Genomic DNA, 21720 nt, shown 5'->3' with positions numbered 1-21720 from the left:
ATCTTGTTCGGGTGCTCTTAATGAATGATTCATTGTGGCTTGGCCTTACTTGACTTGTTCTGTAGCATTGCGATCATGATTTAGTACATTCGTAGGTAGCCAAGGTTGATTGACTTGAAGCCATCAACTTCTCGCCACTTGGTGAGATAGATCTATGTAGGTGGCCAAGGTGTGATTGGGATTCAATGCACATCATCATCATCACCACTTCCATCATCAAAACTCCATGGATCGATCCAAATATCAATGTGGGGTCCGGCATTGGAGAAAAAGAAAACGGGACGGGAGATAGTTAGAAATAGTCAGACAAATGGGGGCAATGAGTACCCGGCAAAGTGATCAAGTATTCATGTCGTACAACTCTCTTGGTGTTTAACGAATCTCTTTTGTTACCCACTTGGAAGGGTCTAGACCATCTAGCATCATGACGTAGTCCATGACGTTCTGGACCACATCCATGTGCAGCTAAGGTACCCCAGAAACCTCAGCTGCTTTGGGTCAGAAAAGGCCAAACCTCCAGTGGCTGAAAGTCAACTTGCCAGTTCCTTGCGCGTGCGTTAGCGCTATATTTGAGGTACCAGGTACTCCAAAGGTGCTCAGTTTTATCAGATTACCGTTCTAATCACCCCCCCGTAAGCAAACATCTTCAGCCACAGCCTTGCCACATTTCTTTTTCCCTTGACCACGCCAACATTATTTGTCTCATCAATCACCGAAACCATACCGTAAATGATGCCCGATGGAATTCGGGCTCTCAGTTAGTTGCGATCCGCTGACGGGCGTCGACGGAATCTTGTAGTCCGCGTTTTCCGTTGCCACCTGGATCCGTGATCTACCAAGGTGGTCTGGCAGTGGAGGTTGATCAAGTTTGACGCAAGTACGTAGCATGGTAGATCCATGATATGATTTGCAGCTAGCTTGACAGCTTTGCAGCAACCTCTTAAATACAACTCAAAATCCTTATATTCAGGACCATATCACCACCAAAGCTAAAAATACGTCGAAAACTCGAATAGATATAATCATGAGACGTAAAACTGCCGTGTAGTTACATTTACATTTACAACCGTCGTTGATGACCCTTGCTCGTCGTGAATTGTCAACTATGTCCAGCATAGATCCCAAACCATATTCCAGTATCTTTGAATTATCTTCTCGGCAAGTGTGCTTTCAAGAGCATTAAAGTGCCTGAACAGCAGGAGTATCGCCTCGAGAACCTGTCTCAAATTCCCTCCGCATCTCATTGTGCGTATGGCCGCGTTGGCCCGAAGCCTTGCATCGTGACCATGGAAGCCCGCACGCCGGCGTCGACTGCCTCTGCGTTCTGCGCGCGGTTGAAGAGCCCAATAAGTCTTCGTCCAACTGAAGGCTCTAGTTCCGTACCATCTCGAGCAATTTTTACTTCACGGTTTGAGTTCCAAGGATTGCGTAATCCTCTCGTGCGGTAAAAAGGTAGTCGACTTGTGGATAGCCACTCCAGTTTGAAAGGCTTCCCCCATGTCTTGGCAGCACCCTCGTCCCCTGCATTGCTCTTGGTACTTGATGCTTCGCTTTCCGCATCAGACAAGGCATCAGCATCATCACGGTCCGCCTCCCAGAAGATAGTGCCTCTGGCAGAGTCGTCGATGATACGCCCCTTGGGAGCTTGTTCGTTCGCTTCGGTCGGTATGGCTTTCGGGAGGTCAAGGTCGCTCGTTGCCTGAGCCGTGGGTGCAAATTCGATGGCTGCCGCAGGGTCTTCGTTGATCTGCGATATCATCCTAGCATACCCATAATATTCTCCCGATTTATTGGCCGAGAAGACCAAGTATACACTGTCAGCGTCCTGTTTGGAAATGTTAGCTGACAATTGGCTCAAGAGTATTGCGCAAAGACCAGCGTACCTTGAAGGCATTATTCAATGCTTCTTCATTGTGAGATTGCGTAGCCCAGATGCCAGTGCTGACACTCAATTCGAGGTCTTCCACCGTTAGACTCTTGAGAATGAAGAACTTGTCCTTCTGCGGCGTCTTTTCGCCGGCAGCTCCAAGCTTGACGGTCCCTGAAGGCTCGGACGCCGGGCTTTGAATCACGCTCTGAGATGGTGACTTGTCTGCAACCTGATCCGTCTTGACTACTGTTGTAGCCACCGAAGGACCAGTTGGAGCTGTTACACCGGCTGCACCCTCCACTGTGCTCTTGCGGAGCCGGCTGACGAGACGAACCGACTGAAATTTCGAATCGTGTAGCTTCTGTTGAGCTGCAGTACAGGTTTCCCCATCCTTGAAATTGGCAAATGCACAGTTGCTCTTGGAGATGAGAAACAGTGATTCTAACCCTACAGCCTCTTTGCATACATGGTGGACGAGGCTCATGAGGTCGGTTTGCGGAGGAAGGTTGCCGATCCAGATTGCGTGTCCTGATTCAAGAGTTTAGCCGACACTGACGGTCATCGAGGTAAGTAGCTTACCACTCTGTCGCGGCTTTCTGGGAGGGCCCCGAACAGCACTCTTTCGCCTCTCTATCCCATCTGAGATTTGCTTTAGCTCAGTTTTGTTGGGAGATTGCTTCCCAGTCCTACCTTGCCCCTGCTTGATCCCCTGTGGATGTATTCCACTCAACTCTGCAGTCTGTGCCATCGCCCTTGGGTCGCTGGTTGTTGGTCTGCCAGCGGCATGGTGGCCAGATAACACCCCGTTCGGAACTGGATGCGCGGCATGTTGATACTGGGGTCCAGGGGGGTAGTAATATGGAGATTGCTGAGAGCCCATCATCATCTGGTTGGGGTAGTATGCCATGTTGTGCCTCTGAGACATCATGTTCGCTGCCTGTGCGTGCTGCATCTGATTTCCATAGTACGGTGCGACCTGTGGCTGTAAGTAGTAACCTTGGCCGGGGACTGGGAGTGGTGGATGACCAGGAAACTGGGACATGTGCTGCATCATAGGTGGAGATCCCGCGGGATTCATGCGTTGGTGAGCGTTTTGAGGATACTGTCCAGGGCGGAAACTCATCGTAGGGAGGGCGTTGGTCATAGGGGCCATGTTATATGGCCCAGGGCGGGGACCCGAAGAGGGTTGAGACATATCGAACTGTGTTGAGAATGCGTGCTGAGGAACGGTGGAATGCTCTTGAGTTTGAGAAGAGAACTCATGGCCCTGAGTAGTTCGAGGCTCGTCTTGACGTGGCATAGGATCGCCAGATGTGGTTGTGTTGACAGTCTTTGCAGTATCTTGGTCGAGTGCTCCCACATCCGGGACTTGGGCGCTAGCTATATCTCCCATTTGATGTATCTGTTGGTGGTACTCTGATAGAAGTTGCGAGATAACCTAGTGCTGATTCAGATCAGATTAGCAACTCCTCCAACTCAGATGCAAGTTTACAGCAACAAGTTTGTTGAAGGGCAGTATAATACCTTATATATGTTCTCTGTTGGAGTGAGGAAAGGACAGCAACAATCTGATGCCTGGCAGCTGTGATTGTTCAGATGAACACTGGGAGGCCTGCTAATCGTGCCGAAGTCACAAGTCAACAGGGCTTTTTTCATGCAGCAAAGCAGCCGCCTAGAGCTTCTCGGGTGGATTTGACTGGCTGGTATTAAAGAAAGGGTAGAGAGGGGAAATTATCGAGCAATTTTGTGGCCGATTGTGTGTCAGAGCCGACGATAGCGCTCAGTGGGCGGGGGAAATATATGAAGACCCCAGCTCGTACCAACAAAGGACTGAAAGGAGACACAAATTTGTCGTTTTGTATATAATTGAATCTGCTTGTAGATCAAGAGACAAGGTGGCGGCGGAAGTAAATACAGTTCCTATAAGGAATTGTTCAGAAAGGCGTGTTATTGCCCCCACGGGGAAACTAGCGAAGTCGTTGAACACCCGTTAACCCAATGCCAAGTTCGGAAGGGAAAGGAGCTGAATGATAAAACGAGATCGAAAATGGGGCTTGGCTGTGTTTCCTTATGGCGTAACAGGGATATGAGGTTAGCCCAGGAACCGCTGGGAGAGTGTTGTAGTGTTGAGGTGCAGTGACAACTATTCGAAGTCGGCGATCAGCCACAAAGTTGGACTTGACCCGCGACACTAAGAATCAGCTGCGATGAACAAGTATAGCGGTAAAGGAGATATTGGGACTCAAGATGAGTCGAGAAAACATTTGCCCATACGTTGGAGGTACACTAGGTCGTCCTTTGCGGGCTGGCAACAAGCAATGCCAGTTTCAGCAACAAATGAAGATTACCAGAAATGCAAACTGACAAAGTTAGCTCCCCTGAACCTGTGAGCTTTCAGGAGAGGAACGGTCCCTAAAGACTTTCGAGGCTTGAGAAGCTTTGGGGGGGCAAGGGGCGAAACCTAAGCCAACGATTAAACACAAGAGGCTTTAACAACGGAGATAGCGAGTGGCTAATAGTCCAAGCTTCCGAAGCTAGGGCTCAAGGAAGGCTTGGAAGGTAAGGAAGTGTAAGGAAATGCAGGGTTAAGAGGGACAGAGGGCCAAAAAGAGGTCAGTTGAAGGGATGCTAGTGTGATAGATTCATGGGGGGTGTGGGCTACAGATGGGTAAGATAGATGGGAAATACGATGGGCGATCCCAAGTTGGTCGAGCTCTCAGATGGGATTTTGTTAGGGCCGTATAGGTGGAGGAGTGAGTGGAGGGAAGTGGTGGAGAGGAGAGCTTGGACAAGAAGAGGTAAAGGAGAGCGATAGTTCAACGGCAACAACAAGCCGTCAAGCCACACGATGCTCAAGTCACGAAGGCCGCAATCCATCGGTGATACTTGAACTTAAGCGAGGCCCATGTTGGCAACGGCACAGGTATAGATCATTCACAGCACGCACGACCTTGGAACAGATTGGCAGCTTCCCCTGTTCGACTGGGGAGTTCCAACAAAGTCGCACGTATAGTCTACGTCTACCTATGTTCAGGAAGACAACCATCCGGTGAGACGGTGGTGGCTGAGGTCGCAACATTGAGCTATCCATTACCGCCACCGACCATGCGCCCACCATCTTGGTGAACATTCAGGTACCGAGTGCCACAGATTCGCAACGAGAATGAAGTCAAGAGTTCACGGAGAAATGTGATTGGAGAGTGAAGCTCGAGCCGAGCAACGGCGCCGGCAGCAGGGAAACAAGGTGCAAGAAGAACAGCCACAGCAGGACCCAACCCGGATGACAGGGATGGGGGGGTTCGAATAGTAAAGGGTGGAGAGAAAACCTTGTTAACTATAGTTTGTATGTACTCCGTAGTGGTGAAGCGATGGCAGAGGAGACAAGACCATTTCGACGCCAAGAAATGCCCTAACCGTGATATGATATGCGGTACTTCGCATTGGACTTCTAAATTTGTTGTTCCAGTGGGGAATGGCTTCTTCGACGTCGAGCTCTGCGAGCGAACCCAGCGTCTTGAGGCAACGGTCCCTGAAAACGGACGATAGCGGGGTCCACCAGAAAGCACAATCTCCGAAATCAGAAGGTCTTTGATGCTTTTAGAGGGTCTCGTGGATAATAGCGGTTTTGCTTACAGCACCTACTAACTTACGTATATGCACCCAAGCATGTGTCTGTAGCCAGCTGCATTGCCGATTGCATGTCGTCTGATGTCTCCTTGTTTCCAACCGTCATCAGAATGACTTGGATTCTGTAATTAGAATGATGTACAATTGCGTTCCCAAGTCGGACAGGGCTAGGATATGGTTGGTGCATGGAGGGTAGGTTGTCAATGATGCTGGTGGCTTGAAACGTCATGAAACATAAAACGGGCCTGATGACTTCTGACATAGGTAACCTTAGGTACTAACCTAGGTAAGTAGGCAAGGTACTGTACGTTGGCTTGGGTAAGCAAAGCAGAGTTTTTTGCTGAAGGAACCGTACAAGATGGAATGGGAACGTAAAACTCCCCGTCCCGCTGGTAGGAAGAGACCGTTTCGCCACTGATGAAGGATGCCCTGTTCCTGCCCCAGATTTTTAACTCTAGGTAGGTACGTAGCAGCTTAAGACTACCTACCTACAGGCTACAGGGCATTTTGGCGCTCACCGAGTCACAGTGCTGCCATGGGAATCTTTAGAGAATGGCACACACCAACTTTGTTCAACACATCGAGTTTTCCATCTCACTAAAGTACTAATATACCTTACCCTGCAAAGTTAAGTACTGATATACATAATGTACTAAAGAGTCTCACGATATCAGAAATCATTCGAACCATATCTGCAAACATGCCCAACATCAAATGATAAGTGGCCTCTAGCTCTACAGCCAGCCAACTGCGCCAGTGACCCCGTAAAGAGAAGCAACAGCCGCTCGCGACTCAACGACTCAGGGACGCGTACGAAGGTATCGCCACTCACTCCCTCAGACAGCTGTTCATGAACTTACAGAGTAGGGATCTGCATACAGGGAACAGCCGAGGCGGCAGGGTGGAGGTCCCTGAGATCTGATCGACACGCGCGACAGACCCGCCAAGTCGCCTTGCCAGCATGTACGTATCCTTTCTGAACTCAATTCGCTTCACTTGGCTGTCAAGTTTGACGTGATTGTGAGGAAACGGGCACTAAGGATGGGGCATTTTGAATTTCACGAGCCATTGCTTCCCCCACTATGCAACCCAGCGGGTGCTCAACAGTCTGCCTTTCCATGTGGCGTTCTATCCGGGCGAGCTCCGGCGCTCTTTGACTGGTTTTCCTCGAATCTCGCAACACTGAAGTTAGGCCATCCTCGACGGGGCTTCGAACCACTCCTGAGGGCCGAAGGGCCTAGCCCGGTCTACTGTCTTGGACCTAAAAAGCTCCACGCCGGCATTCGCTTCTGCTTGCACGAGAGAGGACACGAACCCACTAGCCGTGGGCACTTTTCATGGCAGAGTCTTACGCATGCTGTATAATGAATGATTCGCTGATCTTGATGACTGAGCAGGTTACAATTTGCACTCTCGTCTGAGCTTGGATTTCTGGACTTAGTAGATATCCTGCCAGAACCACAGTTTCCCCTCAGATCCGAGCGTTCGGCTGACAATTCTTTGCTTGGGGCCCCAGGTAGCTCTTGATCAATGGCTGACATGGATAGCTTAGCTTTGCTATGTAAATACCAATTCCCTTGCCATTCGCAAGACCAAAAGACAGTACCTGAAAATCGCGACGTCACAGCCCGACAGCAATATGGAGGCAGTGGGTATGGTATGTAGTGAAGTGACGTTCCTAGGCGAAATCCTTGTCGCCTCTGAGCTTCCAATCAGTTGCGTAAGTAACAACAAATGTCATGTTCCAACAGTCCTTTTCGTGGATGTCGATCTATCCCGTTTTCTTAATTCTCCATCACCCACCAACTTTTCTCAACTAGTGCGCCGGGGCGACCAGCCTCCCGTGACACTAGCGTCTTATTGGAGACATTCGCATGGTCCTGACAACTTGGGTAATCTCATGGCTGTTCTTGGGCCTGTCTAGGGACCTCAGGACAGCCGTAAGTGGATGATCGACCATCCCACTTCACGATCCTGGATCAAACACAAGTCATAGGTAGATAGGTAAACTCCTCCTGCTAGAAAACTTCGTGGTCAATTCCAGAGTTCGAAATTGAGCGCCTCACATCCTCAATACTATGGAAGCCAAAACGGCTAGTAAACTGTTCAACATCAACACTGGCTCCATCAGCTACCAGAAGCCGGCCATTGCTCTTCGGCCAGTGTTCCGAGCTCCCGGTCGTACGACGGCTTTTTGGACTAACGACATGTGCGCGCCCTACCACCGCTGTGTGTTTAGCTGGACCCTTGATGGGGTTCCTGGGACGCCACCTAGGTAGCGAATCAAAACCCGGACCTAATTAAGGTTGGCGGATGAAATGCTCCGTTGGTTCTTAACAAGAATACTTGATGCTGAATTTGCGTGTTCGTCTAGAGGGCGGAGATGTCGTGTATGATCAGCTAAACAAAGAGTCAGCGACGTACGGCAATTGTGTGTCAGAAATCTGCACCAAAAATAAATGTGGAAAGCCTCCAAGTTGTGGTGCAATCATGACCCGCAATCAAGGTTATTGGGCCCTCAGATAGAGCGGCGCCTGTCGACGACTGTTGCCTGCTTGCCTGACGCATTCGCCACCCGCCTGTCAACCAGGGTCCAGAACCTTTATCGTTGATCTTGACTACTTTAGGCGCATCCAATGCCCATCTTACCTCTTGTTGCACAATAGTCAGTGACGCCATGACGACGGTGCTCCGTTTACATGCCTTACAGTTATAGGTAGTATTCGCCGATGGCGCGACCAAAACAGCAATTGGCCGTCTTCACTGGTGTCGGGAGGTCCGCAGCAAGGGTCATTGTGGCTTGTGAAACGATTATCAGCATTGATCATCCTTCTTGAAGCTGTGTGCCGATGCGTAACCCGCTGTGAACACTCTTGATTTGAGGGCTGAGGAGCCGAGGACCCCGACGCCAACTTCACTGAACGTGGGCTATCAAGAAACTTGTGCAAGGCTGTTGTTGATGAAGAAAGAAGGCTCTGACAGCTCCCTCCAATGTGGCAAATGCGTTGCACCCTGCATGGGTTAGTAGGTAGATACCTAGGTAGGTAGATAGTGTCTTGAGAACGGACCGCTACCTTATGTAACTCCCACCGTTTTCAGTTCTGTCTTAGTACCTATGGACACTTGAGAAAAAATGAGTGTATTGCGCTACCACTCCCTATCACATGCCTCAGCTTTGACGATTAGAGGTGGCAAATGTCAACCGACGGTAACGGTTGTGCATGTATGTAAGTCGTCAGCATTTGAGTTCGGTGCCGTTTTGATTAGATCCAATTGTTGTAGCGCTTTTGAACCGCTACAGTTGTCATCTGCCGACACCAACTGGACCATCAAATGCCGGAAAATCCCTGCAATAATAGCAACTGATCATTCCTCAACACTTGGGCAGTGGGCATCATTGTATGTAGGAATGTCTGCTCGCCGATCGACAAGACGCCTTTCTGATTTCTCCGATGACGGCAAGTTCCATGTCCAAGGATGGAAGAGTTTGACAAAACTTGGAAGAAAAGCTAGACCATAACTGAACCAAGAAACCTGAGCAGTCCCGGCCCAAGTGCGGAAATAAGACCATGATCGAATTGCGTTCCAAGTCCTGTAGACTTTCAGCAGCGAGTTGCTGTCAGCCACACAACATTCGCTCATGTTAGCTAGCCGCCAGCCGCCAGCCTCGATTCAACGACATGCATGGCTAAACACAATTCCTAGGCCTTATGAGACACGGAGGACAACACTTGATTATTGGAAGCTACGTAGGCTTAGGTGGCGAATAGACCAGGACGTTTCTTCAGACGAGTACGCGCATCCATTAGTCTATCTTGCGAGGAACAGATATTGCTAGAAGTCCTGTCTAAGGATAGTCATTCCTCCGATGTAATCAAAAGCTTGCCACCAACTTAGGGCGGCGGTTGTGCATATCGACAGCCTTGGAATAATTCTTTGAGTAGAAGCTGCTTATTAACTCAAATTCGTTGGGTACCTGGTCCAGCTTTGCACAACAAACATGCCTTTCAATATCTGTACCTCGAAGATAGCATCAGAGACCCCAGTAGCCTGAACAGGTCCGGATGCAGAACTCTCATTCTATTGAAGAGAGGGCAAACGAAATTGGCTTGTACGGGATATCTACAATGCATATCGAAAGGCTCGAAAGGATAATTCACTGAACACACACACCAGGTGAACTGCTTGCCTGCTCACCACCCAACAGAAGTGTGATCACTACTGCATGATACTCTTAGTACATGGGCTATCATGTCTTAATTTCATTTTTTCCCCGGCTGCACCAATACCAGTCCAAAGCAAGGATAGCTAGCCCCTGGCCAGCTGAAAAGGCGACTCGTCAGAATATAGCACCTCGAGAGATGCTCAAGCTCCAAGGCTTGATATTCCTGGTGTGTGTACGAGGTGTGGTGTCCGGCTGCTGTAATGGCAGTGTATCATGTCTTTCAACTTTTACTTAGGGTCATGCATATTGTGCGATGGAGCAGACGCCACTACATCGGTTGTGTTAGCGAGACACTGACGCCTCCAAACGATATTGAGATACAGTATCTTGCAGAGCACGGAAAAAATAGACCCTGTCCACACCCTCCCTGCATCGGGGCATTGCTTAGCTGGCATATCTCGATGGATCTCTGTACACACAGCCATTGAGGCAAAGGGCGGATCACCGCAACGATGTTCAGCCAGTCATTAGGCCTTGAACAACCCTATACTACTGCAACCAGGTCTTGCCTCACCTATCAGAGCTGTTAAGTGTGTAGTGGACTTTGATAGGCTAAGAAAGAGACATTAGACTTGACCGGCCGGTGTGGGCAGGGCAGGGTAGGGCAGGGCTGCAAGCGTCCTCGGGATAGAGACTGAGTAGACGAGTAATTGGATGAGCTAACTATGATAAGTCCTCTCTTGTGATCTGATACCTGCATCGGTGGCTAGAGAAATAGCATGGTGGTGTTAGACTGCCACGGTATTGGCTCCATGTTTAGCATCTGACTCTGATCACCATCAGAAAGAAATCTTTGTTAGCAAATAACCGGACCGTGCTTTGATGGCTATCGGGCGCAGGAAAAGTAACAAGCGCTTGAGTCTAATGAACCAACGTGGTGTTGCCATTTGCCGCGCTTGTGGTGCGATAGAGGCGCTCCAGAAGAGTCTAGACGCGCTCTTAGAAGTGAAAGTGGTGTTTCACTCTCCCGGATGTAACTCTATCCGCGGACTAATGTTAGGTGTCTCTTGAGATGATCAATGTTGAGTGATTAGAGCTCAGCTCGACATGGGTCTCTCGAATGCCGTGTGCCGATGCCATTCCATCTCTAATTAGACTGATTAGCAACGCTACTTGTCCACACTCAAAGTACAACCAAAAGGCAGAAAAGTAATACATGGCCATGTCAGACTTACGAAATGCCACCCAAGAGTTGTGAGGGTGAATAGCTGTGTTACAGCTGATAACTCATTCACAAATAAGCACAGTTGCCCAATGAAGAGAATCGTTCATTTCTTTCAGGACGGTCTCAACCAGTGGTTGAGTATGCTGATAGGACGCTCGAGTATTGGCATGTCCGTTGAACCTTTCAATGATCAAAGTGTAATTTGAGTATGCCGGTACAAGTGCTTCGCACCTTGATTATAAGGTCAAATCGCCGTCATACCATAGCTCGTTGTCCATGCTACCAACGCAGCAAGTTAGATGTCGGGCAGTTGGAAGCGAAGGCCAATTGGAACAAATCTAAGGTAAATTGAATTCACATACCTTTAGCTAACACCTCAAGTCAGGTAATTGAACTTCAGTCACATAGTGCCAGTACATGATCTAGGTGCCCGTGATCTCTGTGAATATTTGACCGAACACGATGGCTTCAGTGGTGTTGGAAAATCTTCCTCATTCCCCGTGCATAGCAGGTATGTGCGGTCTGCAGAGCTCAGTGCCGCCGACAGTAGTATATAAAACCTAATCCCAAGTTAAGTAAGACCTTTGCATCCTGCCTCACAGGCAATCTGTTAGTTTGCAATTCGCGGAGCGTGACATTCTCTTTTGTCGTTGAAGCGACTCGGTATCATATTCATATTCATCACACCACAATTATGCCCCGCAGTTGACCGTAAACAAGGCTCATTGATTTCGTGGCGTCTAAGTAATCCCCTGTTATACATTCCTCTTTCGCCTTTCCTCCCACCTAATCCTTCTTCAAGGGCAAAAAGGTCTCCTCAATACCGTCTGCTGTGATGATGAGCATTTGAAGGTTATCACCAACCTCAATGTGACGCTCCACCGCACCATCGAATGCATCCTTGACGACAGTCTCGACCTCTGTTCGCGTAAGAGGACGTCGCTCCCGCTCCTTCAGCTCATGGCCTTCTCCGCTTCCGGGAATATATTGGTTCTTGAAGTTGACCTGGTTGTCCAGGAAAGGCATGATCAGACTGCCCGCAGCACCGCCTGCTCGGCACTGCTCTCGCTCATAGCTCCCCACGGGATCGTATGAGTACACAGCGCCTCTGCCCTCCTCATCCAGACCGCCGAGCATCGCATGCGAGTAGTAGGGGAAGAATCGCTTCGAGTAGAGAACGGTAGAGAGGCGTTTGGCACAAGCATTGACAGTCATAGGCTTGCCGTGGCGGTAACGATAGATCTTGCAGATGGTGTCGAGGTGGTCACGGAGGGCCTCACCGTCAGCAGCGAAGCCGACGACAGATAGGACTAGTGTAGCATCCTCCTGGGAGGCAGTGGTACCGCCGATTCGGAAGACCTTGGGGGACATGCGAGAGTTGATGCTATAACCGCTAGTGTGGCGGGTGTCACCAGCCATGATGGTAAAGTCTGCGCCAGCAATGGCAAGAGTCGAGCCACCATTATCGGTGTAGCTTGTATCAGTTAGCTGTAAGCCCTGGAGATGCATAGTTGAGGTGTCTCACGGGTTAAATCGATGTTCTCGAAATTCGCCGCTGTTGGTCTTGGGGGCATCGGAGAACGAATAGTTGGGCCCATTCATCAAAGGGTTCTGGCTGAACATGGCAGCCATGATTACGGTCTATGTGACGGAGATCTAAGCAGGAGCTGGGTGATCCTTCTCGATGCGCAGAGATGATGGAATTCGGAGTTGGTGATTGATGATGTTGATCTGGCGTTGCCTAAGTTGTCACTGACGATGGAGCTGAGGTTCGGACGCACGCGTCAAGCTTGCAGCCTTGCCCACCTACCTAACCTGCAGAGCTGGGGTAGCTACGATGACTAAGCAAACAGACTGACAGGGGTTCACCTCCTAAAGTTCACCTAACAACCATCGTCATTTTGAAGGTCTTGCTTCGGAAACAAATTTGTCGATTTGGTTCTTGTTGGTGTTTTGTTTCGAATTGCTATGCTTTGAAGCGACCGCATCGCCCACGCACCAAGGATGATAGGTGACATTCGCTCCAAGGCGCTGCAGAAGATAGCTTCGCTATCTGCGTCTAGCTCTACAACATCCTTCGACCGATCCGATCTCGACCGACTATGTAGGGCCTGCCACGCCGGCGCGAAGAGCAAGGACTATGTCAATGGCTATCAGAATAAGAGCTCGCTAGGCCGAGTGCCCATGGTAGGTTATTCATAGAGCATAGGGATCTGATAGTGCGTGATTGACAATTGTAGTCTATTCGCGAGTTCGAGGTCTTGATCGCATTATGCAAGACAGCACCGAAAATCAAATCAAGCCAGAGCGCCCAGAGACTCTCATATCAGCTGTTCCCGTATATTCTTGAAGCACATATACAGGTTTTTCTTCCTTCGCCATTCTTCCGAAAGATCGACCCGTCCCCGACCGAGGCTCTAGCCTTTCATGTGACAGGGGCCTTATTGGCACTTGGCATCAATTACGATGAGCTTCAGGAGAATGTGACCGATAAGATCTGGGCCTTCGTGAACTCTTGTAGACGAGCTACCGAGAGCATTATCTCACCTCAAGCAGGGGACCCTGAGAATCCTCACCTGGAGGATGCAATCCGAACTGTGACAATTGCCGTGGCACTGCTCGGATTTCTGGATGCGGCAGCCGCTCAGGCCGACTTCTGGAGAGCTGGCGGTCGACTGGCCATGATCAAGAAAATTAGAGAATTGCTCTCTGAGCCCTTCCTTATCGTTGTGGAAACAGCACTATCCACCATACGCAACTGCCATAGCCAGGATCGCGAGGTTAAAGAATGGAAGAGATACCTGCGCCACTATGCCTCGTCTGGACGACCTCTCGGAGCTATGCTCTTGCACCGAAGCTTCGCTCACCTCATTGCCTCCAGCACTTCACTGATGGTAAAAGACCCTCGTTCTCTGCGAGAGTATCACGTGCTGGATATCTACATTGCTCAAGGTGAAGATCTTTGCAATATCGCGTCCTCTGCGCTCGAAGCAGACTTCAAGACGGTTGAGGAATATGCTGCCCTGGCCATTGAGGAGATCCAGTATATCGAAGGTGGTGCTGACTTCATCCGCATGGGATCTCCCGACCAGCAGAGCCTCGCCTACGCTGTGAAGGCTGCGGCGCTCATTTCCTACTTGAATTGCGCTCTGCTCAATGAAGATGCTGCTGATACCGAGATTCTCATGAACTGGCTTCAGGAAACCCTGGATGACTCTGTTCAGATGGCCGATCCTACTCTTGCCTCGGTCACGTTGCGATGTTTGGCCCTGATCTGTCAGATCTCACCATCCTTCTCGTCTAATGTTAGCCGCATCCTACCTAGGTTCATCGTTCAGGATGCCCCACAGAAAGATATTGTCACTATAGCTTCCAATAGCTTGGCTTATGCTCTCAAAATGCTCTCGAAGGATGCTGTCATCGGCACATTGTATACCCTGGGCAACGTACTCAGCCCTGGGTCGGACCAAGCGTTTGTGAACGATCAGATTGATGGAACGGCAAGTGAAACAGGACTTAACGCCATTTATACCAATCGTCGGTCCATTGGGAGCTCGATTTCCCTACAGATGTATGGCGAGGAGGAGACTGCGATCGTTTCTGGCAATGTCGTGCAAACCATCTGTGGAATTGCTTCCGCTTTCAAGGATGAGAAAATTACCGCACTGGCTCAGTCTATGCTTCAGCAGAAGCTCGAAAAGGTCAATACAGGCGTGGATGCCCGGATTATCAGTGGAGCAGCTGCTCTGGCTCTCGAGGGCGGACAACTCGAGTTTCGCTCTTTGCTCAAGCTGTTTAGTAAACTGTGCCATACTGGGGTTGTTGAAAACCAGCTGTTCTTTTTGGAAGCTGTAAGTGAATATGACGTTCTATACTTTGACACTTACTGATTTGTATAGGTGAGAAATGCTCGCACTTTCATTTCTGCCAATCTACGACGTGACTCGCAGCTGTTTGGTATCTACTTTGAACACTTGCTTGACAGCATCATCGGACTTGGTGATGTACACTCGTCTGGACATACCAAGGAATCTGACGTACAAATGGCTGCAAAGGAGATCGCAGAACTTCTTCACCCGCTGGCAATCTTTATGTCCACGAATGATTTTGCTTTCGAACCCATCGCTGATGACGAGACATATTCTCTGCTTCGAGACGCTTGGTTCAACATCGTGGTTCACGGCTTTACCACCAACACAGACCGTGGAAAGCAGTATATGCGAGAATTACGTATGATTGCTATCCACTCCCCACCTCTTGTGGCCGAGCAGCGAGGTGAGCAGGTCGAAAGTGACATTGAGCTTAATACTGTCTTACGACGTGGTATGAGCAACGATAGAGAGTCTCTGCAGAAGAAGCTTTTGAGTGATCTTGTACCCTCCAAGTCCAATGAGATTAGGAGCCTCAGCTATCGCAAGGTGATCTTCTTGCAAGCAGCTTATCTGATGGAAATTCTTCGAGCCGACTCAGGTGATTGCACCAATGTTCTGTCCTATTTCCTGGAACCCAGCATGTCCAAGGGAGAGCTGAGCAGCGCCATGGAGGGTGTTGCGGCTGCTGTCATGGATAAGTATATTCAAAAGACACAAAGCGGCGCCGAACCAACCTTTTCTGCCCAGTACGCTGCTGAGCAGCTCGCTACTATCTTCTGTAGCTGCTGCCATCGTATCGAGCGAGTCCAGCAAGCCGCGTTTGTTTGCGCAGATCGCTTCCTCCGAGAAATTCCTTCAGCCCTCTGCTATAGATCGTCACTCTTCGCACTGATCGAACTGCTCTCGCTCATGTGGTCAAGCTGCTTGGAAGCCGAGACAGATGTTTATGCTCCTAGGTCTACTTTTACGTCAGAGCTTGGCGGAGTGACTGTGCAGCTTTCAGACGACTATGATTTTCGAAGGTGGACAGTAGATATCCTCAACCGCAAGGCCAGGGTATGGGTTAACTCTGCCATCAACCTCTCTCCTCTGGATGTCAAGGGAATTCTGCAGACATATCTCTCGGAGTTCAGTGACGAAGGCGCTTACGGCCATGTCTCTTTGGGAAGGTCTTTTGCTCTTGAGCTAGGATCAATTATTCCATCAACAGACAATCGTCTCCAGTCCATGGACAAGATTGGCAACTCGAGTGTCAACACAGCTTCTGCGTTTGTTGCGCAGTACACAACTCGCCAAGAATATCGGTATGGCGAGACGCTCCCGGATCGTGGTACAGAACTTATGAGCTTCATGAATCACAACCGTCGCTTGTCATTTGTGCAGTCATCTGTGAAGGAGAGTGCCAATGCCACTACTGCACTCGCTCATATCGAGGCAAGAATTCTCAGTAAGAAGAGTACGTCCATCACTGAAGTCCGGGATATTCTTCGTAGGGCAGCAGCACTTCTTTGCCGCACGAGCAAGGATGAAGCTGCTGTTGCTCATCACCTTGTGAGCATTCCGTTCGCCCTATTCACCAAGCAATCCATAAACCTGGGTGTCTCGTTATGGCTTGGTGTAATCAATGAAAACCCAAGACAGGAGTCGAGACTGCTGAATGAGATCGTCCAGCAATGGGAGTTCTCTCTTACGCGAAAGCTCGGCCTCTTCAGCCCAACCCTGAATCATGTTGACCCCTTCTTTTTGAAGGAAGAATTTGCCCCCAGCGAACTGGAGGCTCTAGCCAAGAAGAAGCAAATTGTGCATGACATTCTCTCGCCCCATACTCGACTGCTCCAATTCTTTGCCAGTCATTATAATGCTACCAGGCTCGGTAGCCCTGATATCCAGAAGGTGTTCCTTCGGATGATTGATCTTACACTGGAGGCAATGAAGCAATCTGCAACTCATCCAATGGCCAGAGAGATTCGATTCCAAATCGTCTTATTTGGTCTGCGCGTCCTACGTTCCAGCACCACTCTCAAGCCTGCAGCGCAGTGGAGGCTCAAGGAGCGACTTCTTACGGCTGGCCTGTCTTGGTTCAGGTCTGCTCCCAAGTGGTCATTCGGAAGTAACTTATTGCAGATGAAGACCGAGATTCGTCTTATCTCTGATGTCTTGGCGGCCCTCCAACAGGTCTCTTTTATAGGCGCCCAGACTGTCGGCAATGTCAAGTCTCTGCAGTCTAAAGAGCAGCTGCTCGATCTCCTGCTCAGAAATGAACAACTGCGTCTGATCGTCTGGGTAAACCCACTCAACAATGCGAGCAATCAAGCATTGACCCAAAATGCTGGCAAGGCACCGACCGAAGCTGCACTCTTACCGCTCATTAGGACTGCATGGTGGCAGGACCCAGCTATTGCCATCGAACTCGCCACGAGATTTCCGTTCCCTCGCCTGCAGCGCGATATCAGGTTCTTGCTTCTCACCATGCCTGAAAAGGCCATTTTTGAGCCTGAGGCTCTGCACCTGATCTTTGGAGGATTTCTTCCCGACGATGTCGCTTCGCAACAACTCAAGGTAGGTTTCGTACCCTGACTGATATTGCAATGCTAACGTTCCGGCAGTATTTGTTGTACTGGGAACCTGTGAACCCCGTAACAGCCGTTACCATGTTCCTACCCGCCTACCAGTCGCACCCTTTCATCATCCAGTACGCCATGCGTGCGCTGGAAAGCCATTCTGTCGACGTAACATTCTTTTATGTTCCCCAAATTGTCCAGTCTCTCCGTTACGATAGCCTTGGATATGTCAAGCGCTATATCCTTGAAACAGCACAGTTTTCCCAGCTGTTCGCTCACCAGATCATCTGGAACATGAAGGCCAATTCGTACAAGGACGATGATGCTCAGATCCCTGACGAAATCAAACCAACTCTCGACACAGTCATGACACAGATGGTTGACGGTTTCGCCGCTGAAGACCGTGACTTTTATGAGAAAGAGTTTTCTTTCTTTGACGAAGTCACTGACATTTCTGGAAAGCTTAAACCCTTCATTAAGAAGTCGAAGCCGGAGAAGAAGCAAAAGATTGAAGAAGAGCTGCGCAAAATCAAAGTTGAGGTCGGTGTTTATCTTCCTAGTAATCCTGATGGTGTTGTTATTGGCATTGATCGTAAGTCTGGCAAGCCCCTACAGAGTCATGCCAAGGCTCCGTATATGGCGACATTCCGTATTCAGAAGAACAAAGGAGGCGTTTCTGAGGTGGATGAGATGATGGAGGAGAATGACGGAGAAGATCATGGAACACCAGAGAGGACTGTTGAAGTCTGGCAGTCGGCCATTTTCAAGGTCGGCGATGATTGTCGACAGGACGTCCTGGCGCTGCAGATGATTGCAGCGTTCAGAGGCATATTCCACGATGTCGGCCTAGATGTCTACGTCTTCCCTTATCGAGTCACTGCCACTGCCCCTGGTTGTGGTGTCATCGACGTGCTGCCTAACTCAATCTCACGAGATATGCTTGGTCGTGAGGCTGTCAATGGTTTGTATGACTACTTCATCTCCAAATACGGCAATGAGAACTCGCTCCGATTCCAGCGAGCCCGCAGCAACTTCGTCAAGTCCATGGCTGCTTACTCAGTCATTTCCTACTTGTTGCAATTCAAGGATCGACACAATGGCAACATCATGATTGACGACGCGGGCCACATCCTACACATTGATTTCGGGTTCTGCTTTGATATCGCCCCAGGTGGTATCAAGTTCGAGCGTGCGCCCTTCAAGCTCACAACCGAGATGGTGGCGGTCATGGGTGGTTCAATGGAGCACCAGAGTTTCAAGGCTTTCGAGGAGCTCTGCGTAAAGGCTTTCCTGGCCAGTCGTCAGTATTGTGAGAAGCTCAGCCAGATCGTCTGGCTCATGATGGACAGTGGGCTGCCCTGCTTCAAGCCTGAGAGTGTAAAGCATTTCCGTGAGCGTTTTGTCCTTGACAAGAGCGAGCGCGACGCTGCCAACTTCATGAAACATCTCATCAAGACCAGTTACTCGAGCCACAGCACAGGTATCTACGATCAGTTCCAGCTTCTGACTAACGGCATCCCCTATTAGGGGATGGCACAAGAGGAGGATCAGTAGTGAATAGGTCTTGATGTTTTCTTTTCCTTTTTTCTCGTTATTTTATTATAGCGCTTATCTAGTCTTCCTTTCCGACTCTTTAAAGAGATAATACTCTTGATGATACAGATATATAGTACAATCGCTCCGCTTTCCAAAGCGACTGAGATTTTTGCATAAACGACTTTGACGCCCCCACAAAACTGCCCCGCGCTTGAATACGCTTCTATATACACACGAGCTCTTTGGGTAATTGCAATGCCCTTTTAGATCTCTGGCGACTAGTCATTTGTCTCCCATGTAAGCGGAGAATCTTATCCGCCTGGCCTCGGTGTATTGTTGCAACTCGGCCTTATTTCTGTTTTGCGGCAGATCCTTTGAGCATGTGAGTCGGGGCATTATAACTAGTGTAATCAACGTGGACGAATGCTCGGTCAACAATTGGCACAGATTCGAGGAAGTATGTCAGCACCTCGCTAAGATCATGACTGTCCTTGAGAGGTGTTGCTGCAGAAAGCACAATATCGACCTCGACGAAGAGTTTGTCACCAGCGTGATAGGCGCGCAAATTTTGAATCTGACGAATGGCAGTGGCGAAGCGCATGGTCAAGTATAGCAGCAGGTTTCGCTCGTCAGGCTGGGCGGAGAAGCCTGAAAGGTTACGGACGTGGTGTGCCGAGGTCTGACTCCAGTTGAAGATAACAACAAGCGAGAGGAACAAGCCACCGACAGCATCAAGCCACCAGATTCGCCCATAGTAGCCAACTAGAACCAATATCAGTAGGGTTCGGCCTTACAAGATATACGATCATTACTTACTGATAGGGAACAGGATGGAACCAGTGTTGAAGATCACATCCGTCTTTGCATCCTCAGCCCTGTGGTTTGGTCAGATTCGGAGTACGAATGTGGATGAATTTGCCGACTTACAGTGCTCTGACACTTGAGTTCTTGACGACACGGCACCAGATCCAGCAGGCACCCTTGATGACGATGGTAGAAACCATGATGGCGATAGCTGGAATACCCAACTCAAGGATAGCATGCTCAGGATCCATGAGGCGAGAAATACACTCGAGTCCGACTTGGCAGAAAGATGTGATCATGATGATGGAAAAGACGAGGACGCCAAGTGGTTCGAGTCTTACTACACGTTAGCTTTTGTTCACTTGAAATGCCACAATCTATACGGCAGCGACTGAGACTTACTTGCGGCGACCAACAGGATAGCTATATTGGTCTTGATGACTGGACGAGATGAGACGCGTAGTAATCCATACGATGACAGTACTGAGGAAATCAAGCACAGCATCTACCAAACTGGCAAGGACGGACATTGAAGGGACTGAGACAATGACAACAAGCTTTCCAGCGAGTAAAATGGCATTGGCGACGAAATTGACCCAGATGGCCAATGTCACGATGGGGTCGTCGCTGTCGATTTCAGCATCCTCTAACCACGGTAGCAAGGGCTTGGGGCCGTTGTCATCTTCTTGGCTAGCAGGTAGCGGAGGTTGCTCCTCGTCCTCGTCTTCGGATTGATCCTGATGCTGAAGGAGAGGCAAGTTCTCGGAGGAACGGAAGATGTCTTGAGGTGTGCGAGTAGCAGGGAGCTTTGTGGTCGAATTACTAGCCTTGACACTGACAGTGCCATAGGAGCCTGGAGTGATAGATGCGGATGCAGGAGTTGATCCAGTGAGAGGGGGGGAGTCGGATGTGGTGGAGGGCTCCTCGTTGATGGTATCCGGGACGTCAAGTGGTCGGAATGCAGAGGCTTCAAGCTCTGCTTGGTACTCGTTGAGAAGATCGTGGGGAATAGCGGAGTCGAGGAGAGCATCGATGTACAGATATTGCTGAATCAACTCATTTGTTCTCTCATAGTACTCGCGCCTAGGTGTTTGGTTAGCTGCTGCACAAGGCCGAGGCGCATAGTTGGTGGGCGCCATTGAAGACTCACAGTGGTTTGGACATAGCAGCCAGCTCCTCCTCAGGCTTCCAGTATTGCTCCCATCGATATCGAGGGTTGCTTCTGCCAATGAGTTTGGCACTACGGTTCTGGGGCCCGTGGAGCAGTTGGGTTAGGCGACGCTCATCAGCGAGCAGCCTGCCAAGCTCGTCATGGTCGTGGCGAAGCAGCCCAGTCTCCTCATCATCAGGTCCCATCCAGAAAGAGGGAGGATGCGCAGGAACAGAACTGCTCAAGCTCTGTATGCTCTGGTGAGAGCGGCTGCGGATGAGGGACTGGAGGGCGCCACTGCGCGTGCCTAGAGGATTGTGGCTATCCTCGTTTGAGAGGAGAGAAGGGCGCCGTAATTGAGCATGGCTACCATGTTTTGAGGGAGTGTTTGGAGAGCTCATTGTCGCAATGGATGTCGCTTTTTCGCAGCGACTGGCGAGAGAATTGGGTGGTTAGGATGGAGGAGGCGCAATTATATATCGCGAAGAAAAATAAGATAAAACGTGTAACGAGTCAGGTTTGAAGTATTGCCAGGGTTTTGAAGCGTCGAGTAGAAACAATTGCGACTAGGTAGGTAGGTGCCGTGCCTTAGTTTAGTAGGTAGTCAAAACGTTGTTTTTCCGAGCTCCCGCCTCACGAAAGAGAGATAAGATTAGCCAAAAGGGACTCCGATACTATAATGAACAACCATCAACAAAGATTGACTTAAAAGCAGGGGCCCCTCTCCGAGTCTAGCGAGGAAAAAAGATTTCGAATATGGTGAGGAGAGAGATTGATTAGATCCAATGCATCAAAGCTATTCGCCCACATGCTTGCTGGAGGCTCCGCCACAGCATCCATACAGACAGACCCTGGCGCCCCTTTGAGATTGGGGCCCTTGGCTCTTTAGCTGAAGGGTCCCATCGCGACG

The 21720-nt window shown here is 49.7% G+C and overlaps 4 protein-coding genes across 4 annotated transcripts; 1 reads left to right on the top strand and 3 right to left on the bottom strand.

Annotated features, from left to right (window-relative positions):
- Nucleotides 1–1240: 1240 nt before the first annotated feature.
- FMAN_00767 (uncharacterized protein) lies at nt 1241–3263 on the bottom strand (the record flags this gene model as incomplete). Its single annotated transcript, XM_041827220.1, has 3 exons — nt 1241–1825; nt 1884–2398; nt 2450–3263. The coding sequence occupies 3 exons, from the start codon at nt 3261–3263 to the stop codon at nt 1241–1243; spliced, it is 1914 nt and encodes a 637-aa protein (XP_041676099.1).
- An 8410-nt stretch (nt 3264–11673) lies between these two features.
- On the bottom strand, nt 11674–12519 carry FMAN_00766 (putative proteasome endopeptidase complex subunit PRE7; the record flags this gene model as incomplete). Its single annotated transcript, XM_041827209.1, has 2 exons — nt 11674–12361; nt 12413–12519. The coding sequence occupies 2 exons, from the start codon at nt 12517–12519 to the stop codon at nt 11674–11676; spliced, it is 795 nt and encodes a 264-aa protein (XP_041676098.1).
- A 372-nt stretch (nt 12520–12891) lies between these two features.
- On the top strand, nt 12892–18847 carry FMAN_00765 (uncharacterized protein; the record flags this gene model as incomplete). Its single annotated transcript, XM_041827198.1, has 4 exons — nt 12892–13074; nt 13128–14738; nt 14787–17318; nt 17366–18847. 4 exons carry the CDS (start codon nt 12892–12894, stop codon nt 18845–18847), a joined length of 5808 nt encoding a protein of 1935 aa, XP_041676097.1.
- A 358-nt stretch (nt 18848–19205) lies between these two features.
- On the bottom strand, nt 19206–21211 carry FMAN_00764 (uncharacterized protein; the record flags this gene model as incomplete). The annotated part of the gene is made up of 5 exons (XM_041827187.1): nt 19206–19618; nt 19673–19731; nt 19784–19996; nt 20063–20743; nt 20811–21211. The coding sequence occupies 5 exons, from the start codon at nt 21209–21211 to the stop codon at nt 19206–19208; spliced, it is 1767 nt and encodes a 588-aa protein (XP_041676096.1).
- Nucleotides 21212–21720: the final 509 nt, after the last annotated feature.

This window comes from Fusarium mangiferae, assembly GCF_900044065.1.
Source record: "Fusarium mangiferae strain MRC7560 genome assembly, contig: FMAN_scaffold001, whole genome shotgun sequence".
In the NCBI taxonomy this organism is placed as follows: Eukaryota; Fungi; Ascomycota; class Sordariomycetes; order Hypocreales; family Nectriaceae; genus Fusarium; species Fusarium mangiferae.
The sequence above is the reverse complement of the archived record's forward strand: the minus strand, read 5'-3'. Positions and strand labels throughout refer to the sequence as shown.